The sequence below is a fragment of the Otolemur garnettii genome, unplaced genomic scaffold (assembly GCF_000181295.1).
Source record: "Otolemur garnettii isolate 467f Iridium unplaced genomic scaffold, OtoGar3 scaffold00152, whole genome shotgun sequence".
Lineage (NCBI taxonomy): Eukaryota > Metazoa > Chordata > Mammalia > Primates > Galagidae > Otolemur > Otolemur garnettii.
Window position 1 is genome coordinate 29,404 of NW_003852547.1, and position 16,351 is coordinate 45,754.

The 16,351-nt window shown below is 42.9% G+C and overlaps 1 protein-coding gene and 1 pseudogene across 2 annotated transcripts in view; one reads left to right on the forward strand and one right to left on the reverse strand.

The window, feature by feature from the left end:
• Positions 1 to 2,747, forward strand: part of LOC100949830 (carcinoembryonic antigen-related cell adhesion molecule 5) — a gene marked incomplete at its 5' end in the record, with an annotated part of 12,492 nt that extends 9,745 nt beyond the window's left edge. Inside the window, one exon of the mRNA XM_023519004.1 lies at positions 2,644 to 2,747. Within this exon, the coding sequence (XP_023374772.1) occupies positions 2,644 to 2,747 (104 nt within the window). The remainder of the gene's footprint in view (positions 1 to 2,643) is intronic.
• A 9,757-nt stretch (positions 2,748 to 12,504) lies between these two features.
• On the reverse strand, positions 12,505 to 13,417 carry LOC105887978 (annotated as a pseudogene). The gene has a single exon (XR_001161674.1). The product of XR_001161674.1 is annotated as a 40S ribosomal protein S2 pseudogene (transcript).
• Between the last annotated feature and the right edge of the window lie 2,934 nt (positions 13,418 to 16,351).

Sequence of the window (16,351 nt, forward strand, 5' to 3'; positions counted from 1 at the left end):
CATTTTTAATTGGATTTTTGTTGTTATTGACTTGTTATAGTTCTTTAAATATTCTGGAAATTAATCTGAAATTAATTATCAGCTATATCAGTTGCAGATAGTTTTCCCATTCCACAGGTTGCCTCTTCCCTTTGTTGACTGTGTCCTTTAACGTACAAATGTTTCTAATTTTCACAAAGCCCAGCTTATCTACTTTTTCTTTTGTTGCCTGTGCTTTTGGTGTCATAGTCAAGAAATCATTGCCAAATTCAGTGTCATGAAGCCTTTACCCTATGTTTTCTTCTGAGAGTTTTACGGTTTTAGCCCTTACATTTAAGTGTGTGATCTATCTCGTGTTAATTTTTGTACATGGTGGCAGGTCAAGAGTCAACTCGTCCTTTTGCATGACCATTCAGTTTCCCAGTATCATTTGTTGAAAAGACTATCCTTTCCCCATTGAATAGTCTTGATACCCTTGTCAAAAATGTTCCACTGTATGTACCACTACTTATTTCTGGGCTCTATATTCTAGTCCACTGGTTTCTATGTCTGTGCCACACGGTATTGATGTGGCTTGGTAGTAAATTTTGAAATCAGGGCATGAGCTCGCCAGCTTTTTTCTCCTTTTTCAAGATTGTTTTGGCTATTCAGAATCCCTGAGATTCCACATGAATTTTAATATACATTTTTATATTTCTTCAAAAAAATGTCTCTGGGATTCTGATAGGGTTCACATTGATTCTGCAGATCACTTTGGACAGTGTTGTCACACTAATAAGGCTTTCAACCCATGAATATAAAATATCTTCCCATTTATTTACATCTTCTTCTATTTCTTTTGGCAATGTCTTGTTTTCAGGATACAATTCTTTCACCTCCTGAGTTAAATTTGTTGCTAAGTACTTTATTCTTTTCTACAATAATGTAAATTGAATTTTTTTTAATTTCATTTCATATTGTTCATTGCTAATGTATAGAAATACAATTGATTTTTGCCAGTTGGTTTTGTATTCTGCAGCTTTGGTGAACATATTAATTCTAATATTTTTTCAAAAAAGATTATTAGCATTTTCTACATATATGTTCATGACATCTGTGACCAGAGACAATTGTACTTCTTCTTTCCAATTTGGATGTCCTTTGTTTCCTTTGCCTAACTTCTCTGGCTAGGTATTTCAATACTATGGTGAACAGAAGTGGCAAAACCAGGCATCCTGGTCTTGTTCCTATCTTAAAGGAAAGCTGTCTGTCTTTTACCATTGAGTTGATGATGTTCCCTGTGGGCTTTTCATATGTTACCTTTATTACATTGAGGTAGTTTTCTTCTATTCATGCTTTGATGGTTTTCATTATGAAAAAATGTTGAATTTTGTCAAATGTTCATATTGATTTAATCTCCTTACTAGTTGTAGGTCTATTCAGATTTCCTGTTTCTTCATGATTCCATCTTGGAAGGATTCATATATCTAGGAATTTTCCCATTTCATCTTGTTATCCAATTTGTTGGCAAAAATTATCCCTAGTAGTCTATTAATCCTTATCATTTCCGTTGAATGGGTAGTATGTCTTCCGTTTCATTTCTGATTTTAGTAATTTGAATCTTCTCTCTTTTTTTTCTTAGTCAATTGCGGTAAAGATTACCAATTTTGTTTATCTTTTTTGGAGAACGTGGTTCTTCAAAATACTCAAGTCACATTTGACTTCTACAATTACAAGAGGCGCTCAATGTGACTTTTATTCATCTTTATTATGGGTATATATTGAGTATTACAAATTTAATAGTTTTTTCCTTTCCTAAAATGTGTGTATATTTTTAACACCCTCTGTATGTGAGTGTATACGAATGAGAAAAAGAGAGAAAAAGGAGGATTACACAAAAACCCACTGGAACATGGTTACTGACTAAATACAAGAGGAGAAAATGTAGGAGCTAAGCACAAATTCTCAAGCCTGGTACTTTTGTTTTCCTCCCCGAAATACAGTCATGATGGGATGACACATGCAGGATAATTTATTGGGCAAAATGCTCGGGAGTGAGAGTGGGACAAGAGTGGGAGGAGCCTGGGACAGTCCTCAGTCCTTTCTCCAGAGGGAGAAATAGAAGGAAGTGTCAGGTTGTGGTGTGGTTCTAAGGGAGTTTCTGCCAGGCTGATGGGGAGTCCTCGAGACAGTCACTCAGCCCAGAAAAACAGAGTGTGGGGGAATTGGGCCTTCACACCTCTGTGTGAGCCCATGGGAAGTAAGGACTCTGTTGCACAAAGGAGGTGGCGAACTCAGAGTGCACTGGCCTGGGCCTTCTGTCAACTAAATCCTTACCATAGAGACTTGAGAGGCTCATACTCATGGATCTGAGATACTGAGGAAAAAATGCAACCACAGAGAAAGTTGTAACAATGTACAAAATTCAGTGAGTTTTTCTCACATTTCAAAGCCTTCAAAAATGTCTGAGTGCAGAAAGGCCAGGAAGAACTGCAGAAAAAAATGGCAAGGATGTAGTTGGCTAATCACCTCCCAGCAGCTTTTCTCCCCACCACACACACAAAAGAACTCCTTGAAGGAACAAGTAGAGAGTACTTCATGCTGAGGGTTGTTTCCCGGGGGACCTTCACTGTGAAATAATTTCACCTTCATTCCTTCTCTTCTCTTCCCATGCGGATGCCCCAGCGCCAGGACTCTCCGCGGGAGCCATTGTTGGTATCGTGATTGGAGTGCTGGCCGGTGTGGCTCTGATAGGAGCCCTAGCGTACTTTCTGTTTTGTCGGAACTAGAGGGTATGATGCCTTTCCTCTTGTTGGGTTTCCTCCAAGGCTAACTAACTGCCATGCTTGGAAGAGGGAAAGATGTTCTTCACCTGTCTCTGGGCCTGGATCTCCTTCTCCCTCTGCTTCTAGGCTCTAATTCCTACCCTGTCTCTTCTTTCCTGGTGTCCGGGCTCCCTGCACCCCACTGTCTCCTGGACATGGCTATTCACCTGCCCCTGTTCATTTGCTCCCCAGATTCAACACATCATCAGAGCCTCTTGATCCTGTAAGATCTCTTGCTCCTGTTTTCTCTGTTCCCATAAACCTGACTAACCCAGGCCCTCAACAACTTGCAAAGCACTGCCTGACTTCTTGTGCCCAGCTTCTCTGCAATCTTCCTTGCATTTTGCTGCCTTGTTACCTTCCTAAAGACAAGTTCACTCTCCTACTCAAGAACCTATCGTGGCCTACTCTAGCCTACTAGATAGGTTCAAATTTCTTCTCTTTACTAATCCTTCTTTCTTTCTTTACTACAGCTTCCTAGCACAATCCCTCATCCTGCTTAGATCTGTCTCCCTACCCAACCATGCCCTTTCACCCTACACATGCACATAATTCTTAGTCCCAATGCTATGCCTAAAATGCTCCAGCCAGGGTGGTCTGCCATCCACCACCTGCACTGTGGTCTGACCCACACCTTTCATCACTAGCACCACTGACCTCATGGAGGACAATACAGTGGCATTGACTATCAACCTGAGGCTCAGGAAAAAACCTGCCTGGTGTTAAGCTTATTTTCCTAAGGACTAATTCATGTGTTCATTTATATATTTCATGTACCTCAGGGAAAATAGAAACCTAAAACCAACAATACCAAGACCCAAGAGGCTCATATTCATAATATTTGAATACAGTAGAACTTCTGTAAGTTGACCACCCAAGGGACTGTAACAAATTGTTCAATATATGGAGGTGGTCGACATAAGGAGTTAGGCCTACTGTGCTAATACATACATGTGGTGCATGTCCGGTCTATGAAAATTGGGTCAATTTAAAGAAGTGGTTAGTAAAAAAAAAAAAAAAAAAGTGGTTAGTGTAAAGAGGTGGCCACCTCTGAGGTTCTACCGTATAATACAAAAATGGAGAAGGATAAATGCCACACGAAGACAGAGAAATCTAGTAGGAAATAGGGCTACCTATTGGAATCACTGGAAAACATTTTAAAAGATTAACTGATGCTCAGGCCCCACTCACAAATTCCAATTTAATTGGTCTGGAGTGAGACCCAGACACTGATCATTTTTAAACCTTACTGAATGCTACTAAGAAGTGGTAAGACAGAGAACCCCTGCTATAATAGGCAGGACCTATTCTGGGCCTAAGTCAGTGGTTGTCAGTTAGGGGAAATTACTGGCCTCGGAATTACCTAGCAAAATTTTTCAAAATACAATATGTACAGACTTTGTTGGACCTAATTCAATGATTGCCTCCATCCTGAACTCATTAATAGAGTTAAGAAACACAGCTAAATTGAGAAGCCACCTTATTTGATACGTTAAATTATATGGCAAGCATTTTCAAACACTATGTGATGCTAAACCTTCTCTAAGTTATATTTATGAGTGTGTTATTGATATGAATGTTCCAAAAATTATACAAGATTCCTAGACATCTAATATGTAATATGTTGTTAGTCATAATGTCACACACCTTTTCTTGTGGGTTGGGTCATTATAATGAAGCAACATCAGATTTTTAATCATAATTATTTTTAGTCTTTGTCATTCAGACTGTTGTTTTGATTATTTTCTAAAAGCATTTGCAATCAGCTACAGTCCAAAATTGCTTCTTCTTCAAGGAGATTTATGGAAAAGATTCTGACAAGTATTCTTTTTTTTTTTTTGGAGACAGAGTCTCACTATGTCATCCTTGGTAGAGTGTCGTGGCATCATAGCTCACAGCAATCTCAAACTCTTGGCCTTAAGCAATTCTCTTGCCTCAGCCTCCCAAGTAAATTGGACTATAGGTGCCCACCACAGTGCCCTGGCTATTTTTTTTTTTTTTGGTTGTAGTTGGCATTGTTGCTTAGCTGGTCCAGGCTAGGTTCAAACCCAACAGCCTTGGTGTATGTGGCCAGCACCATAACCACTGTGCTACGGGCACCGAGCCTCCAACAAGTATTCTTGAATACAGGTTTCTAATAACTTTAAATTTATACCATTGGATTGGCTAACAATTTCCAAAACTTAAGTGAAGAGACTGACAGCTGCATGAAGCTGCTAACCAAGATCAAGCAGGAAAAAAATTAATTAATGAGGATACTGTTTTTATGACTTTTTTATTTGAAACTTTCCTGGTTCTTTAAATGTTTTGTTTTCCAGATCTAAAGAAACCTTTTTTCTTTGAAATTGTAAGCTATCTATAACTTATAGCAATTTGGTAAAATATACTTTGGGAAATGAAATGGAAACATTTACTTTTTATCCTTACCTGATCCCTCCAGAATTGGGAAACTATTCATAAGTATTCATATTATTATGATGATATATTTATTTGAATAAATTCAATAAGAATCTGCTCTTTTTATAATAGAATACATTTGAAAATACTGTTATGTTACCAAGGTTTTGACTAGGATGTCATATTTGAGAATGTATCTAGAATGAACCAACAGGTACTGTAGGCAAAGTCTGAAGTCTCCTTTGGTTTGACTTCATAGTCTTGAGAGGTTTTAAAAAAATTAATCTGAGAGATTTATTTATTTATTTATTTATTTATTTTTTTTTTTTGAAACAGAGTCCCACTCCGTGGCCCAGCTAGAGTGCTATGGTATCATAGCTCATAGCAACCTCAAACTCTTGGGCTCAAGCAATCCTCTTGCCTTAGCCTCCCAAGTAGCTGGGACTACAGGCATGGACACCACACTCAGTTTTTCTATTTTTAGTAGAGACAGAGTTACACTTTTGCTCAGGCTGGTCTTGAACTCCTAAGGTCAAGCAATCCACGTTCCTCGGCCTCCCAGATTGCTGGGATTACAGGCATGAGCCACCTTACTCACCTGGCCTGAAATTGCTTATTAAAAGTTCTAGCAAAGCAAACTTAAAAGGAGGCTGTATGGTTAATTTCTATTTTTGCTGCACTGATGTAAATAGCCAGGCCAAGTTTGATGAGACTAAACTGATTTTTGTTTTTCTTTTCTTTTTTTTTAAATTCTTTTTTATTTTTTAATTTTGTAGTCAATGGTTTTAGTTTGAAATGTTTTTAATTTTCTTTTTTAATTTAATTAATTTATTTTTATTTGTTTGTTTATTTATTTTATTGAGACAGAGTCTCACTTTGTGGCCCTCGGCACAAGCAACCTCCAACTCTTGGGCTCAAGTGATTCTCTTGCCTCAGCCTCTACAGTAGCTGGGACTATAGGCACCTGCCACAATGCCCAGCGTTTGTTTGTAGACAGGGTCTCACTCTGGCTCAGGATAGTTTTGAACTCCTGAGCTCAGGGCAATCCGCCTTCCTCGGCCTCCCAGAGTGCTAGGATTACAGGTATGAGCCACTGTGCCGGCCTAAACTGATTTTTCAAACAAATTAGTCTTATTCTGTTCATCTTTGGTAGAAATAGAGATGATTGTAGAGAGAAAAATTATACTTCAGAAGAAAAACTCCAGGATACCCATTATTAGATTGTAGCTCTATTCATTGTTTTTGAAGTTTTATTATCTACCTATAGAGTGGCCTGGATCCCAAACTCTTATCATTGCTCAAATACAATTTTCCCTCATGGAATCAGTAAAAATAAGAACTTCTCTGTTCCCAAAACCTTTGAAGTTGAAGCCAGATGACTCAATGTAAACTTCCAGGCACATGATTTGTGCCACTAGAGTTCACCAAAATGTTCAAGACCATAACTAGAGACACGCAAACTGCAAACCAGAACAAGAAGGCAATGACTTCCTTGGACACAAGCCTCCCCATGATAAGGATACTCTTACACTTCTTAATTTTTTTAAATTTCAGATTAATATAAGGGTACAACCATTTGGTAACAGTATTTGCATTTGTTACTAAAGTCCCTATTGCAGTTGTCTCCTGCACCCAGGAGGCATGCCCTAGACCCTTCAACTGTGCCCATTAAGTGGGAGCTTACCAATCCCCCCTCCGTCTTCTCCTTTCCCCCTCCCCCTCTCCTCTGCTTGAATTAAATTGAGTTTTTCCACCTCTTAATTTTTCCCTGCTTATGCCTACCTCTTTCTCTTGAGAAGATAATGCTGTAATTAGAATTTCATAATCCGTTGCTTGTGCAGGTCACTTGATCGCGTTATTGGGTCTGTCAGGTCAACATGTCAAACCCAAATCTTTACATGACCTAAGGGGTCCCATACTGCACCTAGCAAGCGGTGTTAGCAGCATCCTTAAATCACTGGGTTGTTCAAATTGTGCTAGGTGTCCCTTTTACAACCATACTTCTAGGCCCACTTGTTCTCCCTATTTTAATTTAACCCAGCCATAAAATGCTAGGTAATAGAACTTCTACCTATTAGATAAACAGAAGTCTGGGCACTTGGCTGACCTTTCTTATTGCACATGGATAAATACATCAGGTATTATAGAGACTCTGGTGCAAACATTAACAAGCATGCTACTTGGTTAATAATGGGTAGATTCCTCATCTGGATCATTCTTTAATTAATTCTACTATAGTTGGTTTGGTTCACGGGGACCCCACCTAAGGAGCATGCTCCTAACTCTTGGTGTTGTCCTTCTGATGGTCATAACAGTCGTAATAGTTGTCTCCCTGGTGTGTTGTACTCTCTAAACATTTTAAATGTTTGCATGCAGCCCTCTTTAATCCATTTGAGAACATCAAATCATCTCTCTTTGGCTGGAAGAACAAAAACTCAAAGCAGTGTGTGATTGGGAGGACGTCATAACCTACCAATGATGTCTTGAGACTGGATGTCCAAACGACGGTAACAGACACTAATGCCTTAAGTTTCGGTCACACTCTTACCTAGGTGAGAGTCTAGTGGCTCCAAAATCGAGTCACTCATGCTAAATGCCACATACTCAAACTGAAACTTTAAGGAAGCAGAAAGATCTCAAAGACCAGTTTTTTCCTGAGAACAGGAGATTCCAGTCTGAGTCAACATAATAAGGAAGTTCCCTCTGCTTAAACACTCATAAGGAATAACCTGAAGAAACTTGATGATAACCAATCAGTTTTCCATGTTCTGTTTTCTCCTCTCTATTTAACTGCTCTCGTATGGCCCCGTGGGAGCTATGGTTGTATTTTGTGGACTAGAAGCTATTCACGAATCATAAATAAAAGCCAATCATATTTATAACTAAATGTGTTGTAATTTTGTCTTTTGACACTTCCTCAAAGCCAGTGGTGGCCACTGCAGTCGTTCTCCCTGGGTGTGATTCTGACCCTGGCTCTCCTTTCTCCCTCATTCAGTTGTAGGACCCTCCTGATTCCACTGGGCCCACCCAGACAATCCAAAATCATCTCCCCATCTCAAGATCCTTAATTTTGCCGCACCTGTAAAGTTCTTTTGATCAAATAAACTAACATTAAAGGGCTCCCGGGATCAGGACGTGGGCGTTTGGGGAGGCTGTGATCTGCCTAACACAGATCTCTTTCATAAACTTTACCAAGAAGTTAGCTTTGCTTCCTTAGTCAGCTTCCCTCTGTAGCTCTCACTTTCCCTTCTGAACAAAGAGCATGAGCACAAACTTCGAGATGAAACATACCAGCTCTGCCACCAACTGGCTGGATGGCCCTGGCTTGTCACTTCGCCTCCCTCAGCCCCTTTTCTTGTCTGCGACCTTCACTCCATCAGAAACTGACAGTGGAAGAGTAAATAAGACGTGGGAGGCATCGGATGTGGGAACCTGGGGGACGACCCTGCCCGTCCCTTCCCTCCACCATCCATGTCCTCTCACCTCACCCATCTCCTCCTCTGTCACCAGTCTCTCCAGGGACTTCCTCGGTCTAACCTACCATTGAGCACAGAAGCCACACTCCCCATTCTCTTGTGATTCTGCTGGAATGTTCTTGAGCATTCAAGGCAGCCCACTACATTTATAGAGAGAGATCTGCTTTAAAAAAAAAAGAAGGCCTTTTTAACTTTTGATTTTGCATTCTTCTGTTTTTATTTGCCTTTTTGAGAATTTATGTCAGATTAATATAAGGGTACAAATGATTAGGTTACATTGTTTGCATTTGTTAGGTACAGTTCAAATTATAGTTGAGCCCTTCACCCAGGGGGTGTTTTGTGTACACTTACACTGCGCCCATTAGGTGAGAACTTACCAATCCCCCTCCCTCCTCCTCTCTCCATTTGAATTTTCTCTTACGTGGGTATGTAGCTGTTTATTGATTTCATATTAGTATTGAGTACATTGGATACTTGCTTTTCCATTTTGTGATACTTTACTGAGAAGAATATTTTTCACCTCCATCCAGGTTAATACAAAAGCTGTGAAGTCTCCATCTTTTCTATGACTGAATAGAATTTTATGGTACACATACACCACAGCTGATTAATCCACTCATGTGTTGATGGGCACTTGGGTTGATTCCATGTCTTGGCAATTGTGAACTGAGTTGCTATGAATATTCTAGTGCAAATGTCCTTATGGTAAAATGATTTTCTCTTCTGGGTAGATACCTAGTAATGAGATGGTGGGACGAATGGAAGGTTTACTCTTAGCTAAAAAGAAGGCTTTTTATGTTCACCTAAAACTTGGCCACGCGTCCTCTTAACTTACACCAATCCCGCCCCTGCCCTGTTGTTTTACACATGCATTTCCTTCTTCGCCCTTCTTCAGTCTTTCTCTTTACGCCTTATAAATTAGGACAGTAGAGAGACCAAAGGAATGACCTGGGCCACAAGAGGGGATTCCTTTCACAAGATGAAAGCTTTCCTTAAACAAAGCAAGTGCTTTCCTTTGGCAAGACAAAACCTATTTGTGACGCCACCCTGAAGCCTGTTTCTAGGATGGGCTTTCAGCAAAACCATTTGACTCAAGCACACATTCCTAGACCCCCAGGAGACAGTAACTGTGACAGAAGCTGCAGCCACTCTGGGTATTACTGCTGTCCAGGAAAGGTATTTTCACAGAACGTTGTGCGTGAGTTACTGCTCCCAATCCTTCCACTCCTGGAAGTTAAGCCTCCCCCCTGGCCATTTCCACCTCCAGCTGGCCTGCCAGGGGCTGGAGAACACCTCCCCAGCTTCAATGACCAGGGTGCCCCTTCTCCCATTATGACAATAGCTCACACTGACTCTGTACTCACGGTGTGCCAGGCACTATCCTAGAGGTTTTACTTGCAGCTCCAGTCCTCACAAAAATTCCTATATACATCCCCCATGTTTACAGATTAAAATAACTGAGAGGCTCAAACCTGCAATCCTAGCATTTTGGGAGGCAAAAGTGGGAGCATTGTTTGTGGTCAGGTTCAAGATCACCCTGAGGAAGATCAATGGCCTATCTCTACAAAAATGGAAAATTTAGCCAGGTCATGGCTAAATGGACCTGTAGTCCCAGCTACTCGGGAGGCCTTAGAGGGAGAATCACTTGAGCTCAGGAGTTTGAGGTTGCTGTGAGCTATGATGATGCTATGGGTTTTGTCTGGATGACAGAGTGAAACCTTGTCCTAGATAGATAGATAGATAGATAGATAGATAGATAGATAGATAGATGAGTGAGGCAGAGAAATAATGTACCTATCATGGCCCAAGTCTCCCACCATATCTGGGTAGAGAAGACTCCAAGATTTCTGAGGTCTCCTCAATGACATCCACCTTCCATAATGGTTTTTTGTCCCTTCTTCTTTCAGGATTTGGCAAACAGTATTTTGTTTTCTGTCTCACGGTTCACTCGTGCACCTGCTCCCTAACACCCCATTCACAAGTGCACAGCCCCTCATAAAAGCTGGTTTTTATGAACCTCAATCTCTTTGGAGGAGAAAGCCAGGTCAGCTTTGCCATCTCATAAAAAGTTACTTTTACTGAATTATCAACTATTTGCACAGCCATTCTCTGGCCATAAAGTGGGTACACCAGGGAAAGAAAGTGTAATGAGAACGAAGCAGGAAGGTGAGTTCCCAGCATGGTCACAAAGCAAAGAAGATTATGAATCCAGAAACTCATAAAACACACCCAGATTTTGTGGCATTTGAGCAATGGCAGCCCCACCTCTCTCCTTCCATGCCTGCTGGCCTCTGACTTCCTTCTCACTCACCTCTCCTGGCCTTACTCACTCAGACCAATATTACAGGCCTGGGAGCAGGGGCCAGACCAGAGCACCCAGCACTGAGCAGTGGGGGTGGAGGAGGCAGGAAAGGGAGAGGACTGTTCCCCGCACAGAGGGACTGACTCACCTGGTGCAGTTCCCCTGGGCGGGGGATGGATCAGTGATGGGGCACACGGACTTACAGCTTAATGAGTTGTACTAAGGAGTTGTAATTCCTTGATGCTATCTGACTAAGAACAAAGGGGCAGGTGTGGAAGGCATCACAGCTTTTCCCCATTTAGAAACCCACTGTCCCTCCCTTTTCCCTCTTGGGGGATACATCCATCTGTCCATAGATCACTTTAGTGAGTTGTGTTCCAGAAAAAAAAAAATCTCAGTTGAATTCCTTAAAGTCCCAAGCATTGCATTCAGTTCAAGAATGTTTATCATCTTAGTGATAACCAGGCACAAATATTTTCAAAGGCCATACAGGAAATTTTGTTAAGAGCCTTTGCACCACCCACAATCCCATTGTGAACCACTGAGCCCTAAAAATAAAGAGGGAGTCACCTGCTACGTGCTGGGAACTTTTGTGTGTACACTTCATCTGATACTCGCGATGACCTTTTCCGAGGTAGGTGAGGCTATCCCTCTATTCCAAGATGTCAGTCAACTTGTCCCTTACCTCACAACTGGTGAAAAAGAAAGCCAGGACTCACACTCACATTTTCTGAACCTAACGCTCATGTTTCACTTCACACCCTTGTCTCTTCCAAAGGCAGGGAAGATGACTGCTTCTTGTGGAAATGGGAGAAGTCATACGAAGCTTCAGTGAAGAGATGGGGTCCCAAATGGGCTGCAGAATGAAGCACAATTCAGGAAGCTGAGGAGGAAAGCAAGGATATTATTTTAAGAAGGAAAAGAATGAGAATAAATTCAGACATGAGAAAAGGTAACAGGAGGTCCTTCTATGTAAATCAAGGGAGCACCCTGGGGCCATGCTATGGGGGTTTGGAATGGCAGCTTAAGGAACAGGGACTTTATCCTACACAAGGCAGGAGTCACTGGAAAGGTTGGAAAAGGCCAGACATACGACAAAAAAGAATTTTCAGGAATATTACTCTCATAGTACTGGGCAAGATAACTATGGAAGTAGTTTTCAACATTGGCAACTCACTAAGATTACCTGGAAGTTTTCTTTTCTTTCCTTCTTTTTTAATTTGTCATTTGAAAATTATTTCAACTTTCAAAAATGTCCCACAAATAGCAAGAGTACCCATGTACCTTTTGTTCACCTTTCTCAAATAGTAACATTTTAGATGACCCGTTGTACAATCATCAAAATCAAATTCCAACTGGCATCACACAATTATCTTTTCGAATTCCATCCGTCTTCCCACTAATGTCCCTTCTCTGCGCCCGGACCCAGTCGAGGAACACATGTTGCTTTTGGTTGTTTTGTCTCCTTCATTTCCTTTAATCTGGGACATTTCTTCAGAATTTCTTTTGCCTTTATTTTTTACACTTTTTTTTGAACAGACTTAATTTACTTCATTATTCTTGTATAAAAACTGTATGTTGTAGCCACAGCTGGAGCCTGAATCCTCTGCACAGAGACTCTGGTGTGAGTCTTGACAAGATGGTCAGTGAATTCTTGGCAAGGAGACTTGGTAAACACTGCCTCTTTCCAGAGGTCAGGAGTGAGATAGCTATAGGTCTTGGAAATGGCATCAAAAGTGGCCTTGGCAAAGTTGCCCAGGGTGGTAGTCCAGCCCCTGGCTGAAGTGTAGCAGTGTAGCAGTGTAGCAGTCATCAGTCCCAGACATCATTAGCAGCTTCTTAGGCACGGGCGCTGAGACAGGCCAGTTCCTCTAGAAGCAGGGATGAGACGTACCAGCACAGAGCCACAGTGGCCTGTTACCTTGCAAGGAACAGTCTGGGGCTTGCCAGTCTTGTTCCCCCAGTAGCCTCTCTCTGGGACAGTAGAGAACTTGGCCAGGATGATGACCCCTTGATGGCAGTGGCTACTTCCCTGGACCACTTAACACCCAGACTGACATGGCCATTGTAGTCCCCAGTGGCAACAAACACATTGAACCTGATCCACTGACCAGCACAGGTCTACTTTTGCACTGGCATAATCTTCAAAACCTCATCCTTGAGAGATGCCCCCAAGAAAAAATCAATGATCTCAGATTCCTTAATGGGCAGGGAGAAGAGATAGATCTCCTCCAGGGATTTCATCTTCATGTCCTTGACCAGGCGGCCCAGCTTGGTGACAGGCTTCCACTCTTCGGCCTTGGCCTTGACTCCACAAGCTCTGCGGCCTCAGCCCCAACCATGTCTGTGACCCCAGCCCTGAATGCCGCTGCCGAAGCCTGCATAGAAACCACCATGGCCTCTCATTCCAGGGCCCCCGGGGCCTCCAGGCCTCCTGTTGCACTGGTGTCATCTGCCATTTGGTGTTTGCATCAGAGAAGAAGTGACCTGAACACTTTTGAAGCATATTAGACAGTTATTTTGTAGAATGACCCTGAGTCTGGACTTAACTAATATTTCCTCATGATTAAACTCAGGTTACACAGTTTGGGCAAGAACACCACAGAGGTGATGCTGCCCCTTCTCAGTCCATCACATTAGGAGGCCCAGGATGTTGAGGTCTCTGAATACCAGGGATGGTAACTCTGAGCACTAAGCCCCACTGTGCATCCTCAACCTACCAATGCCTGGGCCACACCATAGACCAATTGAACCAGACTCTCGGGGTTAGGCATGGGTGTTGGCAGGTTTTAAGTGTCCTAAGGAACCAGGAGTAGTGGCTCTGCCTGTGACCCCAGCACTTTCCAAGACTGACGTGGGAGGATCACCTCAGCCTGCAAGTTCCAGACTAGCCTGGGCAACAGCATAACCCTGTCTCAAGAAAAAACAGCAAAACGCTTAACTGGGCATGGTGGCACATGCCTATGGTCCCAGCTACTGGAGAGGCTGAGGCAGAAGGATCACTTGAGCCCAGGAGCCTGATGTTGCAGTGAGCCCTGATCAAATCACTCCAGCCACCAAGACAGACAGAGACTCCATCTCAAAAAAAAAAAAAAAAAAAAAAAAAAAAGCTGAATGGGTAATTCTAACCAGCATCCATGGTCAGAAACCCACAGCTTAGACAATAAAGGTTAGAATTCTAGAAATCAGCTAGGAAGCCATTCTTTGTTTTTTTCTTTCTTTCTTTCTTTCTTTTTTTTTTTTTTTGAGACAGAGTCTCAAGCTGTCGCCCTGGGTAGAGTGCCTTGGCGTCACAGCTAACAGCAACCTCAAACTCCCAGGCTTAAGGGATTCTCTTGCCTCAGCCTCCCAAGTAGCTGGGACTACAGGCACCTGCCACAATGTCTGGCTATTTTTTGTTGCAGTTGCCATTGTTGCTTGGTGGGCTGGGGCTGGATCGAACCCGCCAGCTCCAGTGTATGTGGCTGGCACCCTAGCTGCTTGAGCTACAGGCGCTGAGCCTGGGTCTTTCTTTTTAAAAGAACATCCAGGTCCAGGCACTGATAAAGATATCTGGACTTGGGCATGGACTCATGGCAGGAGAATGGGGAGGCCAAAAATCCCCTGATTGAGAAAGTGAAAGGTGAGTAGACTACTGTCCAATAATAAGAGAGGCAGGACACTAAATAAACTGTCCAGCCCTCCTGGCCTAGGTTCTCTCCAGACTTTACAGAAACCTTTGCTGCAGTGAAAGCACAAACCATTTAATTTTACTACCGTAAGCCAGACATGTGCTCCTAATTGCCTCTGATTGAGGTCCTGGACAGAGCAGCTCTGGCGGCCTCCCTAGAGTGTATTGTGTTTCTCACAAGGACTGGAAGGCACTAGGGCTTTTCCCTCGTCCTCATCCTATCCCCCAGCTGACCCAGGCCAGGAAGAAGAGTGTTTTGGTGGGCCACAGTCTGTCTTTCTGCTGGTGGAAACTTAGCAGAAATTCACCTGCTCCATTTCTATTCTGACCAGGTCACACAGGGAAAAGATCACCTCTGCGTTACCCAAACCCCAGTCTCTCTTCCCTGGGAAGAGAGTCAGGGGCTGGGACTAGGACACTCACCAGAACCTGCCCAGCCTACAGAGCACTCAGCTGTCCTCACACCACCCAAGAACCAGGCACCAAGGACAGCTCCCAGCCTTGCCCTCTGTGAATGCAAATTGAGTCTCAGGGGTACAGAAGATGGGGCCTTTCACACAAAGATGAGCAAGGAAAACACACCAGTGGGTGGTTCCGTGTCCTGCGTTCACCTGCCCTCCTCTAGGAGAAATTATGCCCTCATACCCCATACTAAAATGTTCTTACTTAAGCTTGTTCTCTGCATACCCTGGCCTTTAGCATAAACTTGTTTTCTGCCTAAAGGGACCTCAAGTTATGAGAATGGTATGTGAGCTGTGTACATGCAAGAGGCCAGAAAACTGGTCGGGGGGGTGGGGGGGAACGAGCTCGTGATATGTGACAATACCAGGCCAAAAAGTTATGGTAAAGATTCTCTACACTCCAAAGGTCACTTGATGGCAAAGTCTGCTATTTTCCATGCCCCTCTGTTATACCCAAAGTGAGGGGAATAGAGAAACGCCAGCACACTGAGTCCAAATTCAGCAGGGGTCCTGTATTGGCCAGTGGTCAAGAGCAGGCTCATGCCTCAAAGTCTCTCAACCCCCAGAAGCAGGGCACAAACTTTTTATAAGGTACTTTTGGTAGGGGAGGGGGAGTCCTTAACACAAGCTGAGTTTCATAAAAGCCAACACCTGCAAGGTTAGAGGTAAGGGGAGTGCATACCTGGGAGAGCTGTGGTTTCACAGGATTTTACAGTTTTGCTAAACTCTGCAGCTTTCAGCTGCGCTTAAAGGGGGAGTGTTGAAATCCCTTAGCAAAGTCCTTAGCAAAATGGAGTAAGTCTGGCTCCATGTGCAAAATGAAATTAGGGCATTATATCTCCTTTCACTGCTGATTTTTTGATAAATAAGTTTCAACGATTTCTTTCTGCTTTATGATAATAAATACCTGAGGTTTGCTCAGTAGGACTCAACCAGAGTGCATCAGTCCTCTACACACATAATCTGCGTGAGTCTCTTCACTCCTCATGCCGAACTCCCTCAGTCCCCACCCAGGCCCTGCTCACTGCTCTCTATAAATGAACTTGCCAGGCCTAAAGCTCAGGAGGCTGAGGCAGGAAGATTGTTGAAGCCCAAGAGTTCAAGTTTGGAATGAGCTGTGATGACATCCCTGCACTCTAGCCTGGGTGACAACGCAAGGCCCTGCCTGAAAGGCAAGAAGGAGGGAAGGAAGGAAAAAAGCAAGGGAGGGAGGGAAGGAAGGAAGGAAAGAAGGAGGGAAGGAAGGAAGGAAGGAAGGAAGG